Source organism: Gymnoscopelus microlampas (genome assembly GCF_963454915.1).
Source record: "Gymnoscopelus microlampas genome assembly, chromosome: 21".
NCBI lineage: Eukaryota > Metazoa > Chordata > Actinopteri > Myctophiformes > Myctophidae > Gymnoscopelus > Gymnoscopelus microlampas.
The window spans coordinates 22736894-22758639 of record NC_139958.1 but is presented as its reverse complement, the minus strand read 5'-3'; the positions used below and the strand labels follow the sequence as shown (position 1 = coordinate 22758639).

Here is a 21746-nt window from a genome sequence, read left to right as displayed (position 1 = left end):
AATTTGGCAAAAAAAACGTTCATTTACTAACAACATTACTGAGGAAATGTTGATACATGGTAGAAACATAGCAAGACAACAGTCAGATTCAATGCATCAGAATCAAGACTGTGTCTTTTTATTTACATGTCAGGGGACCAAACAGTAATAGTATGCAAGAGAAAACATCTAAACTCACATTCATTTAAACTCAAATTCATTACAAATCTAATCAAAGGTGAGTCAAAGATGCAAAACTGTACACATAAAAAAACTGTACATAGTAATCTAAAAAATAAAGACAAGAAAAAACATTACTGTAATTTGTTATATATTCTGAAAGTTGTGACATTTCCATTTTATACAATGCCAAAGGCCTGTGGTAAATGACTGCATCTGGGATCCGATTTGAAGCATCAACCATTTCAGGCTCCATGGGAGAAAACATGACAAATGATTAAAACAAAGATTATTCAGGATAAAACCAAAAAGACGGTGAAATTGTGTCTTAGATCTTGCGTTTCTTCCACTCTGGTGCCTTGTCATCTTCCTCCTCTTCCTCCGGTTCTTCCTCAAAAATAGACACCGGCTGCGTCCTGATGGGAGATACAGAAATATGTGTATATTTAATAAGCCACAGGAATACTGCCAGAAGCTCGTTCCTGGCTATGCATCACATTTGCAGAAGGTCATAATAGCAAAAGGGAGCTCTACGAAGAATTAAAGACACTTGACATGAATGGTTTGATTTGAATAATTCTGACACTGGAATAGTCATTAAAAGTGGCATTTTGAGTTTGAATAATTGCCCATTTTACTTATGATACAATGTGCATGATACTTACTGTATATTTACTAATGGCCATAGATTATGCAAGCCTGGCCAGCTCACTTTTTTCTTTTTTATATTTGTTTATCTTATTTGTTTCTAGTGACAACTTACTACTTATTTTGTATCTCTCTGCTGTTTCATGCTTATTGGGGTGCTGCTATGGCAAATAATTTCCCTCGGGATCAATAAAGGTCTACCTATCTAAATTTAGTTGTTGTGCAGCACAAATAAGATTTCTAATTGAGTCCTGGTGGGATTATCAGAGAATGAAATGCATGTAAACATACTGTAGATGGAGGACAGTTGTACAAGACAAATGAGACATACTGCAGGTGGAACATAGCATGTGAGTGAGACAGAATTGGATGCACTCAATTTAATGGATACAGTAAATTGGATACTTCTATCAATAAAGGTACCGTAACAAGGTCCTACTTTGTGTATGCTGGTGCAACCCAGTAAGGGTTCTCCTCTGCCTCTTTGGCGTGGCGTAGGATGGCTTCCCTAGGATTGCTGTCATCCGTTTTATCAAGAGCAATGCTCTTTACAATGTGTGAAGACAGAGTGCCACCATGAGCTGCCACTCTGCCACCCCGACCTGTTGGGGCACAAGAACACTGGGTTAGATTAGAAAGACAAAGTCACTTTGAGTAAGCACACATTATTCTTTCACCCTTAGTAAGCATGCATCACTCTTTCACTTTGCGTAAGCATGTGTAACTCTTTCGCTTTGAGTAGCCCCTCTATTTCTGATTCAAAACAGTGAATTTCATAGAAAGGTGAAAGTTTGCATATCTGTCGTTTCTACAGTTACAGTCTTCAACCGCAGCAGTATTACATAATATCAAATCATTCATACATCATACTCCAGCTGAGTACAACAGTAACATTAGTGACAGAAAGCTTAATAACAGGCAGTGGCTGTAGTGGTAGTTTAATACATTACCGGGTCCAGACACAGGGGGTTCAGGCTTGTGAGACTTCATGGGGTCAAGTCTATCCTTCTCAAGTTGTTTTCTGGTGCTGCGCTGACGGGCCTCTCTGAACATAGGCAGAGCATGTGCTGGACACATGAAACACAGAGACACATTAACCATTTAATCTCTATACGTTAGAGTAAATAGCGAAAATAGGTGATCTGCAGGCTCACGCTCAATGTGTTGTGAGCCTGTAGATCTGCCATCTTCGAAAAATGTTCATACATACATACAGACATCCTTAAAAACGTACGTGTGATAATGTAATCTTGTGTCAATGTCTCTGCTTGTCTCTCCTTCCTCTTGCTCTTCACAACACACAACTTTGCCCCTCTGCAAAGGAAAAGGTCAGTTTAAAATGCTGCTATTTGTGACAGTTATCCAAGACACTAAAAATAATATACGGCATGACGCCATGGAAATGTATTTACCTGTGGCTTTTGTCCTTGTCATAGTAAACTTTAGCCAGTCCATTTCCAGTGCCTACCATGATCTGGTTCAGCTTTGGATGCCACAAGCAGCGGACAACACTCTGGAATACACACAATGAGACAGATAATCATGAGTTACAGTTGTGTTAATGTATGGTAACTGATGCTCTGGACAAGATCTCTGACGGACGGTAGAAAAACATATAGTTTCCCCTGGTCCCCTGACCTAATGAACCAAGGGTATTATTCAACATTAATGTGATTGACTTAACTGAATCTACAAAAACATTGCATACTTAATAATTTAGTAAATCTAGGCTAAACTAGTACTTTTCCATAAAACTACAGCAGGCATCCAGGAAAGCTTGACCAACAAAAAAGGTGAGAACTCACAGCATTGGTGACTTCCATTTCGTAGACATTTTTGAAGGAGACACGGTCAAAGAAAACCAGTTTCCCACTGCCCTCATCCTTTTTTACGGAGGTTCCTGTTACTATCAGCTTGTCGTCTGGGCTAAAGCAACAGTCAGTCCTGGTGGTGACATATACACTTAGTTACGTATTGATATTTCACACTGTACTGCAGCACAGCATATAAAGTAGATGATCAAGAGCAAAAAGAAAAAGAAAAAGAAGAAAACTGTATGAAAGTTGTACCTACATAGGGAAGTAGCTAGTCAGCCCAGTGGCTACATTCAGAGGTGACTTGAACTTGCGAATATCCCAGATCTTCAGTGTGTCATCACCTGGCACACACATACAGTAGATAATAAATAAAAGATTCATTGGGACAAAGGGAGAATACTGTGACCTACTGCAGTGAGTAAATATAAAATGACACAAAATGAAAAGATTTCCACACATTTAGATCAATGCAGACTTCATTTTATATAAGACATTGAGGGAAGGTTAGTTACACTCAAGGATTCTGCTCAATATCTACAGCAGCGGTTTTCAAACTTTTTGTGCCCAAGGCACACCAATAGGCAAGACAAAAAAAAAAAATATATAAATTAAAATAAATAAAACATTGCGATCTCTCAATGACAAAATCGAGACACCAGACCCTTCTATATTTTCTCTTTGGGTAAAAGATGAGACGTTTCATCAGTTGGTTGGAGGTGGCCATAAAATAAGTGACTTCGACGAATGTTGTTGTATGCAGACACATTATTCTTGTAAGCTTTGTAGCGATAAGGTTTTTCTTACCTCCACGTGAGGCCAGAATGGTACCATCGTATGAGAAGGCGAGGCATGATGTATCTGTTCCCGGAGCATGAGCCTGACGACAATGAAACTTAGAGTGGACCTGGAGATACAAAGATTAGGGTTCATTGATTGAGATAATGAAGTCATAAATACAAAAGGCCTAGATTGAGAAAGCAAACAGATCACTGAAATTAAGCAATTTACATTTAGACTATCTATATATTCAAAACATTTGAAAGAAAATTTGCAATGTACCCCTTCGTAAATCCTTCTATTTCATCATCTATAGACCTGCATGTGTTACTTATTCTCTTGCATTCCACAGTATTAGAGAGGATCATAGACAGACTGACCTAAAGCAGCCAATTCTGCATCACAGGCCCATAAGACAAACATACTCACGGTCAGGTTTCTATCCCATATCTGGATGCTTCCATCCTGGCAGCCTGCAGCGATGAGCTTGCCGTCACGGCTGTAAGTACAACATGTGGGGGTGACCTTCTTTCCCTGGAAAGAGCGGGGTTTAAACACAGACTTGTGTTGCTTGTCTTTGTTGAGGTCCCATGTTCGCACAGTGCTATGGACAGAGGAGGAAGATGTGTTCATTCTTCAGTATCATGATTCATGAATAAACAATAACTACCACAGTTATCACAGAGAAATACATACACTATGTCCAAATCGTTTGCATAAGATGTGATGGAGCTATGTGTTGTAGGTTATGCCTACTCTACCCAGTAACAGCAAAATGTCTTAGTTGAGCTTTAAATAACCTTCATTTTAATGTTTTTATTAATGTATATTCTCTTTCTTTTTTTCATTTCTGCCTCTAAAAGTGGGACCATTTGATGTGCTCTTTTACTTTTTTTGTCTTTGTATTCTTGGTCTGTACTTTTGCCCTTTTAAAAATTGTAAATCTTTTACCTTACTGTATGTGTATTCTGTGAAGCACTTGCCATGGTGTAATAAATGTGCTAAATAAATAAAGATGCACTGCCTATCAGAGGAGAGACAGAATAGTACATCACGTCAAAACTGTCCCTTCTTCTGCTACGGAAATAATACTCACCCATCATTGGAGCAGGTCATGAACTCTTCTTTAATTTTTGGGTGCCAGGAGCCATCATTGAGCATAGCAGCATGACCCTGAACAAAAGTAGAGAATAAAGTCAAAATAAACATAAATTCTACCCCGGATTTGAACCTGGTTTCCTGCGCAAGGGCTGAAATGTTTTACCATTGAGCCTGCCTGCTTGCTCAGGGGATAAATTGAATCTGGTCCTTCAGGTCAAACTTTTTGTCCAATCATGTGTCTAGGTGAAACCTAGCCTTTGACACAATCTAAATGTGTCAATAGAAGAGCAGGTAGACAAAATACAACCACCCCAATTGGTTAGTTATATTGTACTAAACCATACCCATCGGGGGATATGAGCACCCAAAGTGTGCAGTTTGGGTTATGCGCTGTGCACAGACAGTATATCATGGATGGAAAGTGAGTTTGTACTACAACACACACGCATGTGCGCATCCCGTCGCCACAAACTAATCAATGTATTTGCTTATAATAAAATGAAGATAATAATCAATGGACCTGGTGAGACGAAGGAGGAGCCCGGCCAGGAGACAACCCACAGAGCCTAGTCCCTCCACGTGCCAGAGCCTCCCCGAGTCCCGGCAGAGTACTTCCGGAGAAGCGGACTGCCCTGTCTTTCCCTATAGGACTGACCGTGGGTGCTACTGGGACGTAAGTCGGGGCTTGATCAACCCTGGCTGGGTCACCTGGGCGAGGGTGTATGTTGTATGTTGCGAGACCCGAAACACCCTATGACCCCAGGCTACAACACTGATGATACGTCCCAGTTGCATCCATGTGATGTTTTTCTTTATCAGTTATTCTATTTATAGTGGCTCATAGGAATTTATAGACTACGTGACAACCAGGAATAGTTTGGTGACCACAGGAGAGACTGTTGACAGCCGGAATGTGGACGGCACCCCGGGAGCAGTATGGGTTAGCGCCCCATGCTGTGTCTTCCGTGAGGAAGAAGCCCAACAAACCCGCGGTTAGGCCTTTAGGAGGGCCATTCCAGCATACCGCAAGCGGAGCTAATACCATTAGACGGCCCAATCTAGTGGTATCGGCCCAAGGAACCATCACGCCAGAAGGAAATGTTTGGATCGGGGCGGTGCACCTGATCTGGCGCAGCGCTCAGGTCCTGGACCTGGTGAGACGAAGGAGGAGCCCGGCCAGGAGACAACCCACAGAGCCTAGTCCCTCCACGTGCCAGAGCCTCCCCGAGTCCCGGCAGAGTACTTCCGGAGAAGCGGACTGCCCTGTCTTTCCCTATAGGACTGACCGTGGGTGCTACTGGGACGTAAGTCGGGGCTTGATCAACCCTGGCTGGGTCACCTGGGCGAGGGTGTATGTTGTATGTTGCGAGACCCGAAACACCCTATGACCCCAGGCTACAACACTGATGATACGTCCCAGTTGCATCCATGTGATGTTTTTCTTTATCAATACTTTAATAAAAAACATTGATTAGTAATTACTCCCTTTTTTTTGCATGACATCTTTGTGTGACAAAGAAAAAAAAGAGTGGTTCATTTATATATTTAAAAATACATTATTCTCGATTATCCAATAAATCGAATAAGTGATTGAAAGAATAATCGCTAAGAAGATATAATCGATTGTTGCAGCCCTATTAGTGTCCATCGGGTGCATGCATGACAGACATCTCAAGTCAGTAATACTACTTTTGACGCACCTTTGTGTTGACCATATCGACAATGTACTGGTCTCCCTTCACACACTCCATGACATTGAATCCATCGCGGTCCAGAACTTTGGCTTGGGCGTTGCCAGACACCACTAAGATGACATCACCAGTGATGCTGTACTTTAGAGACTTGATCTGATGGCTGATGGGACATAGATAACAAACATACAGCAGATATGATAGGATACAGATAACACACATACAGAAGATGTTAAAAGCGCCCTTAAGTGTCTTTAAGTGTCTGGTGGAAGACATCTGCTACCTGTAACTGTACAACATTTGAGCATGTCAAAGATGTATGTGTATATTTGTATATATATGTATATTTATATAAAGTTACAGAGTAAAAAAATATATATGTATATTGTTGTTATATTATTCAAACGTGATTATGCGATCGCATAATTCAATGCATTATCAGCCAAATGGCGCAGATTACGCAGGGGTAATTTTTCCCCAAAAAGGGAGCATATTCACCGTAATAATCGCATATTTCTGCACAAAATAGGAGTATGGGTATATGTATTACTTTATTCCAGTGTCAGAATAATTGCTTTGAGTTTTCATTCTCACCTAAAACAAGTAGCAGTTGTAATTAAATATATATTTTCTTATATAACAGTACAGTGGTAATAATGCATTAATTAACCAAACCATCTGGCAAATAACACACTGAATTTTCAGTAGGGACTCACCATTCACACGGTGTTAGGGATCTAAAGGCCTGAAGGGATTGGTCCATCCCAGCAAAGTCCCAGAGCCGGACACTGTAGTCAAATCCTCCACTCACCAAACGAGCTCCAGAGGGATCCAAGGCCAGGGCTGATACCTAGAGAGGCAATGACTTCATTCACTAATCAGAGACAGAGGTATTTTTGTGGGGCCAGGTTTATCGTACATGGTATTCAGTGACAGTGGCCCTATGACAGCTGGAAAGAAGCCAAAAGGACTAGCCAACTTTTACTAAAAGTAATCACCCATTATTATGGCCTCCTAAAAAAGCTAATACGTATTTGTCCTCTTGAAAAGGATGAAACATTAGATTATTTCAGTTTTCAATCTGCAATTAGAGGTGCAGTGAAAAATTATGTTAATCAATTGAGGCGATATGTTTTATACCGTATATACTTACCGCTTTGTTGCCGTGCTGTAGCGTAATTTCATGGGTGTTGGGAATCTTTTTTACCGGATCCTAATAGGGGTCACAGACATAAAGATCTAAGCTGGGATGGAATACATGATATCATCATGAGGATCAATTTCCAGTGAGTCAAAGAATAGACTTACATCATCTTCATCCTGCTCTTCATCACCATCGTCATCATCATCGTCATCATCATCCTGAGCTGTGTGGCCCGTGTAGCCTGGCGGTAGAGGAGGACCAACTAGATCATCATCATCGTCTTGAAGTGTGAGTTGGGGGGGCGCTGGGGGTCCGATAAGCTCTGACTCGGAGTCTGAGTCCGAATCACTGTCGCTGCTGCTGCTGCTGCTGCTCTTACGTTCCAGATTTCTGTAGTAAAACACAACAGTCAGGAAATAACATACAGCACAGTGACCCTAAAGTCAAGCAGGGGCTAAAATTAAACAGGAACCCCAAGCAAACAGCTAGTTAGTAACTCAAATCAGGAGTCACTGAAACTACCTGGACGTAGAAGCTGGTGCTGGGCCTCTCGGCACAACACCTGAAGGCTTGACGGAGGAGTCCATAACTTCATCTTCCTTCTGCCTCTCTTCTGGGGAAAGAAACATTTGGCATTAGCGCAAAAGGCATGACTCAAACTGCATTACTTTATATCATGTTTTTTTCCCTGGCTTGTTGAACAAACCTAATACACGACTACTCCTCTCAATGGCTGTTCTCCTTGTTTGTTCAAATATAGCATCCACGTCAAATGTACGGGCCTTCTTCCCTGAAAGGGGAAAAAAAGGTAGCATGAGACAGCACGTTCTTAGATGAAACTGAGAAATGTTTGCAGATTAAATGAAATGACCATGTCAAGATCATGTCAGTTCTTGCTCTAAATGTTGGTCTGTTCGTACCAAATCCAGAGAAGCCCATCATAGCGGCCATATCCGCATCACTGGCATCCGACACTGCAAAAACAAACAGTTTTAATTAATTCTCAAAATAGGTCTGGCTGGGCAATTAACCGAAACTATTTCAAAACCGATATTTAGAACCAATAACCAAGTTATAACCGTTTTTAACTATAAAAAGTTTTTAATAATTGTGAAGTCATATTGCTCAACCCCATCTCAAAGTGTAGGTAGGGGCTAGGTAGTCCAAGATAAGACATGTGAATTCTGACCCGATTGTCTGGGAGGGAGGAAGCAACAGAAATTCTGTGGTTTCAACATAATGCATCATTCATAATGGTCAGTTAGACAGATAAATGCAGCTGATATAGTAATTACATTAACTTTGTGTTTCTAAGGGACAGGATGAAGTTAAATCCTACAGAAGACGAAACACATTTATTACAGTACAGTATTTAGAGTTATTACCTTCAGCTATGTTTAAACATCAAAATGGCCACTGTGAAAATGGTCTATATTGACTCTATTCTAGAATAAAGGAACCATATAGTTGTATAGCATATTAATAAGAATATCTCAAAAAACTATTCTTTGGAACAAAGTAGCCACAAGGCAAAACCTAGAAATTAGAAAGATACACAGTCAAATCATTAGCATTAATCTAACTCCAATGGGTGCACAAATCAGTGGTGTTAAGTAACTAAGTACATTACATTTACTCAAGTACTGCACTTGGTACAATTTTGAGTTATTTTTTACTTCACTGGAGTATTTCCAATTTCAATACTTTTACTTCTACCCCACTACATCTCAGAGGGAAATATTGTACTTTTACTCCACTACAATTATTTTGATTTCTTGGGGGTCCCAATCTACACTATATCATCATCATCATCATTAGTGTTCATTTAACTCTTTATCCCCATTTAGAGCTATTAACTCTTGAGAGTGTACAAATGGAACCAAATGGACCCTAATTTGGTTCCATTTGTACACTCTCAGAGTTACATACACATAAGGGTCAACTTGGTTCCTAACTATTAGTTTGGCTGGGGACCCCCTGGAACCCCCTCAAGGACCACTGGTGGTCCCCGGACCACTGGTTGAGAACCACTGATTTAACCCCATTTATTATGAATAAATAAAAAATACTTCAAAACGTGCGTTTCTGGGCAAGCAGCAGTGTTGTAATGAACTAGCTAGCAGCTAGCGATGCATTTCTTTTTGTTGCAGTTTCGGCTAACGTTAGCATAGTAAAGGCCGTCTGTAATGGCCAACATCAGTGCGGTGGTACGTAATGTAACATAAGAAAGACAAGACACAGAAACACTAAATAATATAAAAATGACTTACTGTCCATTTGTTTGTTGTTCCCCGCCATGATGATTTCCCGGCATACACCACACCGACACTTACTTCCTCTACGAGTGCTTCGACGGTTGGGATCCAATGTAAAGGTGTGTTGTCGCCACCTACAGTTACTGGAGTGTCAGGACCAGGGAGATGGTTGGAAAGCCTGGTCACATTTAGGTCTAATAATAATCAGTGGTGTACTCAAGTACTGTACTTAAGTATAATTTTACAGTATTTTTGTCTTCACTGGAGAATTTCCAATTTTCAATACTTTTACTTCTACTCCACTACATCTCAAAGGCAAATATTGTACTTTTACTCACTACTACTATAAAACTTAGTTGCTAGTTACTTTGTAGATTTTGATTATTATTACAAAACATGCATTACCCACTTCAGCCCTATATACATTTCGGCCATTTGAAAATAGACGAGCTACAAGTTCACAATGCCTCATGACACATTGTGAGCTTAGATCTGCTATTTTCAAAAGATTTGTATCAATTGTATACGTTTGAACACGTGTGAAATAGGACATTATTACAGAATTTTACTTGTAACAGAGTACATTGCAGTATTGATACTGATACTTGATATTTTTGAGTGACATAGCTATGAAGATAGAATAAATGCATATTTGTAGATGTGGCTTAGGAATTCTGTAATGGGCTGGCTCTAAGTGAGTTACGATTTTGTTATAGACTTGTTATAACCACATGAACCTTAGCATTCAACAGATCTACAAGGTTGCAATGCATAGCAACTTGATACGTTGTGAGCTTGTAGATCAGCTATTTTCAGTGAAGTGTTTTGGTGTAGAAGCAAAAAAAAGGAGAGGACCAATTATAGAGCCATGTGTCTTGCCATGTGTCTAGCCATGTGTCTAGACCTCACATGGCACGTCATGAGCTATCAAATGGCTATAGGTTACACACCGTGAACTGGCAGAACATAAACATACAGTATGAACAAATTATATGTCATACAAGGACATTTGCGATACTCATACTTATTCCAACAACATAAATGCTGTTGGGGTAACTGCAACTGTCCATGGATTTTTAACAAAATGTTGTTGTTTTTTTTTAATTAATTTTCTAAGAAATTGTAATTATACAGGCCTAGTTAAAGGTCTGACTGTAACAAATAACTGAAAGCACAATGAATTGCCTTATTGTTGAAATGTGCTTAAATTTACAAATAAACTTTGCAAGTGAGATAAAGGAAAACTTTACACGCCAAATTAATACTTTAAATAAAAACATCTAACTGTGCATAACAGATGTGTATAACGAGCAGCATAATGCCACTGACATGTCTAAACTGGCATAGCATAACAGCATCCAATTGTATAGCCTATCCTCACTGTCAATGACATGTTAAGAGAGGATAAACTTGGATGCAAAGCTATGTTAACTTATGCATCTACTGATTGTCAGATTGCAACAAGAAATATTCGTCGGATGAGATCCATAGCTGTTTAAATGTCAAATATGAATATGTCTTCTAATCATAGAGTTCTAATAGGCTATGCTGCTATTATTCATTCATTGTCATTGATGTTTTGTTATGTAGTTTTTGCTGCGTCAGAGTTTGGTGCTGTCATGACTTGTGGGTGGGTCGTTACCCCCACCAACCTTATAAATAGGCCACATGAGGCGTCATTTTACATCCTCCGTTTCCTCCATGCTGTCTGCGACTCAACGCAAGATATATTAATTGGAAAAACGTATACAATATATATATATAAGCTAATGTCTTACACTAAATTAGCACCGGCCCTTTTTAGGGCGACCTCGGGCAACATCAGGAGAATTGGGGTTGCATTACCAGCGAGGTTTCGTTCAACAGCCACAGCCGCATCCACCAAGAGCCAAGAAGTTGTAGAGAAAGAGCATGTTGTGGATGATCAGTGCACGATGGTGAAAAGTGTCCAGGTTGAACTGATCAGACCAAGCCAACATGTTCAAGACGTCGAGGCGGCTAATAAGAAGATCGAGATCGACTTCGAGAACACTGAAGAGGCGTACAAGAGCAAGAATAACATGGAGCTGTTGAGAAGTCTGCTGGTGTTCAAGCTTTGTACCATCGATATCCTTGTAGACAAGAACAAGGAGGTAAGACTACTATTTGCCAGTGGTGGGAAAAGTACTAAATTGTTTTACTTAAGTAAAAGTATCAATACTGCAATGTAGAATTACTCCGTTACAAGTAAAAGTCCGGAGTTCAAAATTGACTTGAGTAAAAGTACAAAAGTATTGGTAGAAAATGTAGCCTACTTAAAGTACCAAAAGTAGAAAGTAGGCCTACTCAAAATGTATAAGTGGTTATTGTATGTTTTGTAATAATAATCTAAATCTACAAAGTAAATAAGGTTTCGAATAAAATGAGTGGAGTAAAAGTACAATATTTACCTCTGAGACATAGTGAAGTAGAAGTAAAAGTATTGACAATTGGAAACACTCCAGAAATACTCAAACTTGTACTTAGTACTGTACTAAAGACAAAGTAGCCTACATGTACTTAGTTACTTTCCACCACTGGCTACTACTATTTGCTCCCTGATGTAACTTTCAGAATGTCTTGGCTTTCAGTTTCATCCTTCACCAAGGCTACATATTCTTTGAATATGAATGCACTTAATTCTAATAATCCACAGCTATAATATGAAAATATGAGGACGGCTATATAATATAATATACCATAACATATAACATAACATAACATTACAAGTAAAAAAAACGGACAAAAACGGATGAATGATGTATTTACTTATGTTATTTTACTTCCAGTTAATAGACCTCAGTAGGAAAGTCTTTGGGAAGTGGCTGTTTGAGAAGATGATGAAGATGACTTTCTATGGACAATTCGTGGCAGGGGAAGACCATAACTCCATCAAACCCCTGATCCACAAGAACCAGGCCTTTGGAGTAGGGGCGGTGTTGGACTACAGCGTAGAAGAGGACCTCACGCATGAGGAGGCAGCGGACAAGGAGATGGAGTGAGTTTTTTTTCCATCAGCCCAGATTTGAGTAGAGTCTGCTGAATGTGACCATCTGACAGTTTAGAAGTGGTGAATACTCTATATAAAGGGTCACATTTTATTTTATGATTATAGTGTGCAATAACTGAACTAGGCTTTTAAATATATCCATATAGAATACTTTAATAATACATTGTATTAAGCATTAACAACTACGTAGACTGACTTTCAAGTAGGCCTAATTACCTAAAAAAAACATTAGACATGCTTACAATTTATTTCCAAATAGTTCAAACCTAATACATTTCAATATTATGCAAAGTTTAAACCAAAACATTGTGTCATTTACTCTATAACATACTGTTTGCAAGCCTATAAACCTGTTATAACAATTAGCTAGATCATAGCTGTAAGGTACTGTTTCCCTGTACAGGGCAAGCCCTTCAGGACAAACATTAGAGAGAACAAATTGACCTTTAAGAGTATTGGTTGTTCCTACTTTTAGATATCATTCACTTTCATTTGCGCTGACATAATTGTAAACACAAGCTTACTTTTACATTCCTAAATGCAGGATCAATGCAGTGACTGCTCTCCATTGGTCAGCTTGGATAGACCTCCCTCTTCTGATTTGATAAGAAATAGGGGCCGGTTATTCAACAGGGACTAGAGTCACATGTGCCGGTGCATGGTAGTTCTTTTGAGCAAAGTGACACACACTGAATAAACACAGCATTACATTTGTCAAGATCTTATCACATCTTATTCACACATTCAAGCTGATTCATCTGATTCCTGACTGAGATCAATGGTTTGATTGCATTTTTTTTTAAATCAGGTATAAAATGTAAATGCAATAATACATATACACACATAAATCAAAAGTATAAACACAATAAAGCCAGAAGTCTTATTTCCATTGCGGTCCCTTGGTGCATTAGTGTGATGTGTGAGTGTGAACACGTCTGTGCACGTGCACGCTATATGGAGAAAAGAACACTGTCTACTGACTTTACTGTAATGTAGTATACCAACCAGCTATGAATGCACCTGTCCTTTTCTCTACAGTCAGTAGAGACTGTAGAGTCAGCAGAGTTTGTCATTCAACACTATATTTAGGAAAATATTTACTGAATAGAATTTGCGTCACTTCAGCAAGTTAGAAGTTACAGGATGTTTGCATAGACTCAATGTCACATTCAGACTCTCCATGTTTTGGACTCTAGCTTTGACGTCCAATTTCTTATTATTTGTTCTTCTGATGCAGTTGGATTAAACATCTTGTTGGCTGATAAAACTTTTTTTTTTTTTTTTTACAGTGGCAATAATATTTTAAAAATATATCTCATATGAAGCATTCCCTCTCTTTCAGTTCATGTGTGTCCCAAGCAGAGAAAGAGGGTCCAGGTATGTGTTCCTCAGGAGAAACTTGACTTATTGATTTATTGATTGATTGATTGATTGATTTATTGATTAAATACTTTATTAACAGTTTGCAAATAGTATAGTGGTACGATTATACAGTTGCGTTAAAAGGATAACACAAAAAGCCCTGATGGCTTATTTACATTGTGGTCCTGAAAAGCCTAATAAACTAATATGTATTATTGCTGCTTGCCTTCTTTTGAAAGAAGTCTGATTCATTCAATTAATTTCCTGCTCTTATAAAAAGAAATCATTTGTTTAATTTGTTGCAGTCACTGCCACTGAATGCTTCCTAGAAAAGGAGATTGACGACAGTAAATCATACTTGGATACAATGTTGATTGGATACGATGGTGATTTGTAATTATTTGGAATTGGGAGCAAAATCAATTTCGGTGAATAACTAACATGTGCATGGGAGAACAGCAATGCTGGGGTACTAACATGGTTGGGTTACTTCAGCTGTCACATTTCCAACTCTCCTCATTGATATGCACAGTCATGTGCGTGTGAGTTGACTCGGCTGGTTATTTCTGGATCTAAATGGGCTGGTGAAACCAGATCTACATTACGGGACAGACTGAACTCTGGCTTCTTGTTGGCACAAGTTTGTTGGCATGTTGGGTTATAGGTTTCTTGTGATCTAACATGGTGTGTCCTTCCTTGTTCCTTATAGATATGTATTAAATATCAGTTAAATCAGATAACATTTTTGTTATTTTGATTCTTCTTTGATACATTGTTATTCTTAGTAGTAGTAGTATTAGTAGTAATAGTAGTTAGTAGTAATTATAGTAGTAGTATTAATATTAGTAGTAGTAGTGGTGGTGGTGGTGGTGGTGGTGGTGGTGGTGGTGGTAGTATTTTTGAAGAAAAGTTCCCCTTAGAAAGCATTTATTAAAAGTAGTAGTAGTTCCTCAGACCACCTGTAGTTACATTTTAACAATCTAATCTATTTTTCATTCCTTTTCTATGGGTTCTTCAGATCTTTCCTATTAGTGGCGTGGGTGCTTGAGAAAATTGCTGCTCAGATGAGCAGCTAATATTGTTATCTTTTGACTCCAGATGTAGGACATCGTGAGAAGAAGTACAAGGCTCATCGTCAGTTTGGGGACAGACGTGACGGTGTGACCAGTGCTCGCACCTACTTCTATGCAGATGAGGCCAAGTGTGACACCCAAATGGAGACCTTCATAAACTGCATTAAAGCTTCAGGTTTGTCCATGTACACTGTACATTTACTCATTTTCATTCATCATAGACCATATGACTCTTAACCATATCCGTCCCTATGGGGCAAACATTTGCCCCATAGGGCGTAGATAATGGCTTATCTACACACTCACACAGTACAACGCAACCCGTTGTGAGCTTGTAGATCAGCTATTTTTGGCAAAGTGATTTGTTGTTGAGGGAAAAAGAGCGTACCTAGTATAGAGCCTTGCGGGACCCCGGTCAACTACAGTACAGTATATGTTTTAGGGTTTAAGCTCACTGAGTCTGATGCAATGTTTAATGGTCATTCAGTTTTTTATATATATATATACACAGTATAATATATACATATGGAGATCTCTGTATTTGTCTGTCTACCTGTGTCCTTTTTATTGGTTGGATCAGCGGTTCTGGACAACACTTAATATACTTTATGTTTTTACGTTTCAGGCGGAAGCTCTGTAGATGGATTTTCTGCTATTAAGATGACTGCTCTTGGCCGACCACAGTTCCTTGTATGTTTACATTATTCTCATTCTTGAAGTTCTTCAAATAAATCAGTGACTTGTATTTAACCTTGAAAGTTTCAACACAGAGAGCTTTACAGACACAAAGACAGCACTTTAACTTATCTACTGATTTGTTGCTCCTGAACAGCTTGAGTTCTCAGAAGTATTGGTGAAATGGAGACAGTTCTTCAACCTTCTTGCAGCAAAACAGGGAAAATCTGGAATGACTGCTTTGGAACAAAAACTTGAACTGGAGCAACTGAAGGTACGTTTTGCCTTAAGCAAAGACAATGTTCATTATGTCACATTCCTTACAGTTTTGCACAGACATGCATAACTTTGACAGACCTATACCCTTGATAACACTTTAAGCTAAAAACAATTGAAGAATAAAAAAACAGCATTATTACTGGCTATTGACTTTGCCACCTAATACTGGTCTAGTATTAAAAAGTAATATCACTGTAATATTTCCATCCAGGGAAGTTTGGCTGAATTTGGTGTTGGAGAAAAGGATGTCATTGATAATTGGTTTACTGGAGAAAAACTGGGATCTTCAGGGTAAGATATTTAGTTAATTCTACCATATAAGTGATTATGGATCTTTAAATGTTGCAATTTATATTTTATGCCTTACACTTGTAATACATTATACCAAATGCATTATGTATGTTTGTGCAGATTATTGTTGTGTCATTAGGTTTGAAAGGTTTTTAAAAGTCTAGTGTATTTACGTTTCTGTCATTGTGTACACTGTAGACTGTAATATTTTTTTTTGTATTATCCCAGATAAAATTGAACCTGCAACCATCACACCATTTGCTGTGATTATCTGCTCTCTTTACACCCTAGGACAATTGATCTACTTGACTGGAACAGCTTAATTAACGACACAACAAAAATGTCCAGTTTGCTGGTGGTCCCGAACCTAGAGGTGAGACATCCAAACACGAAATATGTGCAATCACACAACCAGACAGTCATTCAGGGTATTGAAGATGCAATTGTTACAATTCTTGAATTCACCCTGGATATCAATAAAGTGTAAACTAATCTAATTTAATGATTGATTGATTGATTGATTGATTGATTGTTTTCTGTGTTTGGGGTGTAGACTGGCCAGCTGGAGCCGCTGCTGAAAACGTTTACAGCTCACGAGGAAAGGCAGATGAAGAGAATGCTGCAAAGAGTCGATGTTCTTGCTAAGGTAAATCCATAAATTAGATTCATTTTACTGCTTGATATCGTTGAAAACAGCACCATTGCATTATTCATGGGATGTTTTTACATTTTTTATTTTGTATACACTAATCCTTTTTGAGGTCCATCATTTAGTGCTAATGATTAAACAATTGGAAGATGTAGTGAACCTCTTTATAAGCATAAAGGTGTACACAGTACACACTACATTGTGTGACTGTATAGATTTTTTTTCAGAATATATGCATATTAATTAATTGCAAAATGTATCGGATATTGACTACCAAAAATGTCTTATCGGTCGGGCCCTACAAACAATACTTAATACATTTTGGTGTGAATTAGTCTCTCACACAGACACGCACGCACACGCACGCGGACACACACACACACACACACACACACACACACACACACACACACACACACACACACACACACACACACACACACACACACACACACACACTCATATGGTGTGTAAGGACATTTCAAAACTCGATCTTCTTTTCTATAATAATGATTGAGTACTCTTGCCCTATCATGCACAACAAAGCCTTTGCAGAAATCTATTATTATTTTGATTTGTCTCTCCCTGGGAAGGATTTTCAATGTATTGGCTTACCCTAAAATGCCGTACATTAAAAATGTACCTGAGTGCATCCAAAGTTACTTTTAAGAACTTACTTCAATAGATAACAAAGTCTTGCAACCACTTAACAACTCTGGGTTTCAGAAAAAGAAGCAAAGCAAACAAGAATAAAATAGATTTGCTGATAACAACATGAAGTTAAATACACCATGTGTTTGTATGTTCCAGCATGCTTTGGAAAATGGAGTAAGGCTGATGGTGGATGCTGAGCAGACATATTTCCAGCCTGCTATCAGCAGACTGACCCTGGAAATGCAAAGGAGATTCAACAGAGAGAAGCCTGTTATTTTCAACACATACCAGTGTTACCTCAAGGTGAGAAAAAAACACATTTTGCCATGTAATCACCTGCATTCTACAGAATGGAATTGTTGATTATTTACTTCATAACATACAAGGATTAGGAGGTGAGGTGACGTTAACCACTTAAGCCCTATACATTTCGTTGTATGACAAATAGTGAAAATAGCCTATGTACAAGCTCACAATGCATCACGATATAACAAAAAAAAATTGACTCTTGATGTGATGCATTGTGAGCTTGTAGATCTGCTATTTTGCTTATTTTAAAAAAATGTATAATTTATCATTTTGCTTTGAATGACTTGCCCAAACTAGGGATGTGATGTTGAAAGTAGTTAATGGGAGCTGTGATGGTAGTCAGATGGATTAGGTCAGAATGGATACCTTTTCCAATGCAGAGTTGTCAGGAGAAATATGAATGGAAATGCACTGTAGTGAAGGGAAAAAAAAGATTACATATTTTATGAGTTCACATAGTCAACTGCCTGTACATCGCCAGAGAAACAACTTTTTTTGCTATTTCCGCTATTCATTGTACAACAAAGTATATAGGGCTTAGGTGGTTAATGGTGAGTTAAATCATCCCTCCGAATCATGTTCCCATTTCCACAAGGGTCCATTATAGTTCAATTTTGTCATAGAATGCTACATTAGACCTCATAGACAAACAATATGCTGTATATACAGTATTTATTGTGTGCACTGAAGCAATTGCATCATACAGGGAGTACATTGCAGATGTACAAGCTCGCAGCGTGACGCAAAGTGACGTGCTGCGAGCTTGTATATCTGCTATTTGCCAACGCAAAAATGACACAGGTGCTTTCCCGGTTTATTATGTCATGTTACAACGTATTCATATTAGTAACAACACTTTTGTGGTTATTGTGTACTTTTGTATTATACACGATCTCTTTAGGATGCATATGACAATGTGAGTGTGGATGTTGAGCTGTCAAGACGGGAGAACTGGTACTTTGGTGCCAAACTGGTCCGTGGAGCCTACATGTACCAAGAGAGGGACCGTGCCATAGAGATTGGCTATGAAGACCCAATTAACCCAGACTATGAGGCTACGAACAGAATGTACCACAAGTAAGCAATTCTTTATTTTCTCTTGTTATTATTATTGTTATTGCTGCTACAATGTTGAGGAACCAAAACCAAATAATTTTGCTCTTGTGTACTCACTTGAATCTTGAACAACTTGAACCTTAAATATATCATCGTGTGATGAAGCGAATTGGCAAAAATAGCCGATTTACAATCTCACAATCACAAAGCTGCTATTTTAACAGTTTTTGAATTTTCTTTTTATACTTGAATATATATATGTATATTATATATGAATTTCTTTTTGAAAATTTAGCAATTTTGAGCATTTTAGAAAATGTGTCCAAAATAGGGATGCCAGGGCTAATGTGATTACTGCTATGTGTGATTCAGTATCCAAGACATTTTTATTTTTTACCCGTTGTCTCGTTAAGGTGTTTGGAGTATTTGCTGGAGGAGATCGACCTCAACAGAAAGGCCAATATCATGGTTGCGTCCCACAATGAAGACACAGTGAAGTTTACCTTGGAAAAGTAAGCCTGTCCTCAGACATTTTTCTTTTTGTTCCTGTTCAACTTTCCTAGTAGATGTTCCGATTCAAGAAATTGGTTTTCTACTTTTCTCATGACCAGTAATAATGTAAAAATCCAGTGCAGCTTCTTTTATAAGAGTACTACTTAAATCCTCAGTGTTAATTTATCCACGCATTACTCTGAGAGTGTACACATGCAACGTGTTAAAATGAACAAATGTTAGTTAAAATAACACAGATGATCTTCCTGTGTATATTTTTGTTTGAATTATGCCTTTCCCTCTGTTCCATCAGGATGAATGAGATGAGGCTGTTACCCACTGAGAATAAGGTTTACTTTGGACAGCTGCTTGGCATGTGCGACCAGATCAGTTTCCCGCTAGGTATGTTGCTCACTGCTCAAATGGTGACGTTAAATATTGTGTTATGCAATCAGATGTTTACTGTACTGTACATCACTTGGTCGTGTGACATTTTGGCCATAGGGGATCCAACGAAATATAGACCCTGCAGACGTCAGCTAGCTTACAAAGGTCATGCTGTCTTTATTATTCCCAGATATGCTCTTACCAATCTATAGTCAGCATTTTCATAGTAACCTCAGGGTCTCAGACAGGCTTTAGCAGTCTTTTACACAATGTATGTATGCTGTAATATTTTAGTACTTATCACCCTGTGATATGAGACATTAATTAATTATTTGTTTGTACAATAAGCGGTTAGCTCATCAGAAATATCAAGCTGATGTTTACACAAGATTACAGATATACTGTGTCATGTTTTCAAATATGTATTGTTTAAATGTTTGAAATCAACACTTGATTGACTTACACACTTTATTGATTGATTGAATACTTTATTAGCAGTTTGCCAAAAAAAAGCACAGGAAAGTACAGTTCAATACAAGGTCTGCTAAGAGGATTTTAAACCCAAGAAAGCCTTTCCATTGGGGTCCTTTGTACTCAATTCATCGAATTGAGTTTCATCATAACTTGCTTTTTCTCTTCTGAGGCGCAGGGAATCAGAAATGTAAAAGATCAAATTAATTCCTGCATGCACCGATTGCCTCTGCATTGAATTTATTTAAAATGTATTAAAAATAGATTGACGTTGCGAAAACGTCTATCTGTTTTTAATTCATTCAATGCAGAGGCAATCGGTGCGTGCAGGAATTAATTTTAGTTATTGTATAACTAACCATGTGTTGCCCCATGTTTGTCTCCTTTTCTCCATGACCTACATCTGTTGTGCGAACAGGTCAGGCAGGTTTTCCTGTGTATAAGTATGTTCCATATGGCCCAGTCAACGAGGTTATTCCTTACCTTTCTCGCCGTGCTCAAGAAAACCGTGGCTTCATGAAAGGCTCCCAGAGAGAGCGCAGCCTGTTGTGGAAGGAGCTGAAGCGCAGGCTACTCTCTGGTCAGGTTGTCTATAACCCTGTCTACTGATTTGCTTTGCTACCATGCCCATACTCTGTCTACTTCATGTAAAACATTCCACCACATATACAGTGTACAGTGCTTTTAGTTTAAGGTTTGTCTTTTGGGTCTCTTTGAAATGATTGAAATTCAACAGATAATGAATAACCTTGTGCATTTCTAGAAGAACATATCACATGTTCATATGTAGAATGGAGTTGCTGTAATGTAGCTACTACCTTAACCAATGCAAACTGAAAGTGCCTTGTTAGTTTTTAAAATTTAAATTAGCTCCAACTTGGAACAATTTTGTTACACTCCTAACAGAATATTATACTGTACATATTTAGGATGTTCAATGATTATTGGGTCAGTGCCTCTATTTTGTCAGCTTATTTAAAAGCTACTGTAACATATTTTACATTTGTGTTATTGTGTAGAATACGTTTTATTGTTAATTATGTGCTCCAAGTCTAAGGTTCTTCTTAACCTTTGTTATCAAGGCATGTACTGTATATATTGTATGACAAATATAAACCTTTTTTGACGTAAATGAAATCTGCCATCTTATTGTGAGTTACAGAGGACAGCAAGGTTTTATCACTGTCATGTTGCACATACTGTAAGGCCTCTTTTATTCAAACGCTTTCCAGACTATAATCTTCCTGTGGAGTTGGGTAGGTGGAATTTCACCCTAGGCCAAGTACAGTATGTAAAAAAAAGAAAACAACGGTTCAGCTTACATCTTAAGCCTCCCCCTGTGTAGCCCCAAGTTATGGCATGTGTGTTTTTGCGTGGCTCGCACGACCATGGCCTCAGTCACAGTTGGAAGAGAGTGTTATGCAATGG

At 38.5% G+C, this 21746-nt stretch overlaps 2 protein-coding genes across 5 annotated transcripts; one reads left to right on the top strand and one right to left on the bottom strand.

Moving 5' to 3' along the window:
- Positions 1-88: 88 nt before the first annotated feature.
- Positions 89-9690, bottom strand: wdr70 (WD repeat domain 70). Of its 2 annotated transcripts, none has more exons than XM_084046836.1 (18): positions 9608-9690; positions 8258-8311; positions 8044-8127; positions 7860-7950; positions 7502-7727; positions 7347-7406; positions 6910-7043; positions 6203-6356; positions 4498-4574; positions 3831-4005; positions 3429-3528; positions 2881-2965; positions 2613-2751; positions 2220-2320; positions 2042-2121; positions 1758-1874; positions 1247-1409; positions 89-575 (listed from the first exon to the last, which is right to left on the bottom strand). In XM_084046836.1, exons 1-18 carry the CDS (start codon positions 9633-9635, stop codon positions 488-490), a joined length of 1956 nt encoding a protein of 651 aa, XP_083902962.1. In that variant the 5' UTR covers positions 9636-9690; the 3' UTR covers positions 89-487. The 2 variants fall into 2 exon arrangements, with proteins under 2 accessions (XP_083902962.1, XP_083902963.1); XM_084046837.1 differs by having other exon boundaries at positions 7860-7947.
- Positions 9691-11294: 1604 nt separating this feature from the next.
- LOC311037467 (proline dehydrogenase 1, mitochondrial-like) lies at positions 11295-21093 on the top strand. 3 transcript variants are annotated; one of them, XM_084046641.1, is made up of 15 exons: positions 11295-11724; positions 12400-12608; positions 13963-13997; positions 14288-14329; positions 15081-15230; positions 15681-15745; positions 15888-16004; positions 16221-16300; positions 16592-16673; positions 16854-16946; positions 17760-17906; positions 18814-18989; positions 19382-19480; positions 19774-19862; positions 20737-21093. In XM_084046641.1, the coding sequence occupies exons 1-15, from the start codon at positions 11362-11364 to the stop codon at positions 20925-20927; spliced, it is 1938 nt and encodes a 645-aa protein (XP_083902767.1). In that variant the 5' UTR covers positions 11295-11361; the 3' UTR covers positions 20928-21093. The 3 variants fall into 3 exon arrangements, with proteins under 3 accessions (XP_083902767.1, XP_083902766.1, XP_083902768.1); XM_084046640.1 differs by having other exon boundaries at positions 14288-14368; XM_084046642.1 differs by lacking the exon at positions 14288-14329.
- The last annotated feature ends 653 nt before the right edge of the window (positions 21094-21746 follow it).

Excerpts from the sequence above, each read along its gene's own strand:
- wdr70 (XM_084046836.1), bottom strand. The coding sequence starts at position 9,635 with ATGGCGGGGAACAACAAACAAATGGACA. Across the intron at positions 7,728-7,859 it reads GCACCAGCTTCTACGTCCAG|AAATCTGGAACGTAAGAGCA; the intron begins GTAGTTTCAGTG and ends GTTTTACTACAG. Across the intron at positions 7,044-7,346 it reads TACAGCACGGCAACAAAGCG|GTATCAGCCCTGGCCTTGGA; the intron begins GTAAGTATATAC and ends TTGCCTCTCTAG.
- LOC311037467 (XM_084046640.1), top strand. The coding sequence starts at position 11,362 with ATGTCTTACACTAAATTAGCACCGGCCCTTTTTAGGGCGACCTCGGGC. Across the intron at positions 16,301-16,591 it reads GAAAAACTGGGATCTTCAGG|GACAATTGATCTACTTGACT; the intron begins GTAAGATATTTA and ends TTTACACCCTAG. Across the intron at positions 16,947-17,759 it reads GAGTCGATGTTCTTGCTAAG|CATGCTTTGGAAAATGGAGT; the intron begins GTAAATCCATAA and ends TGTATGTTCCAG.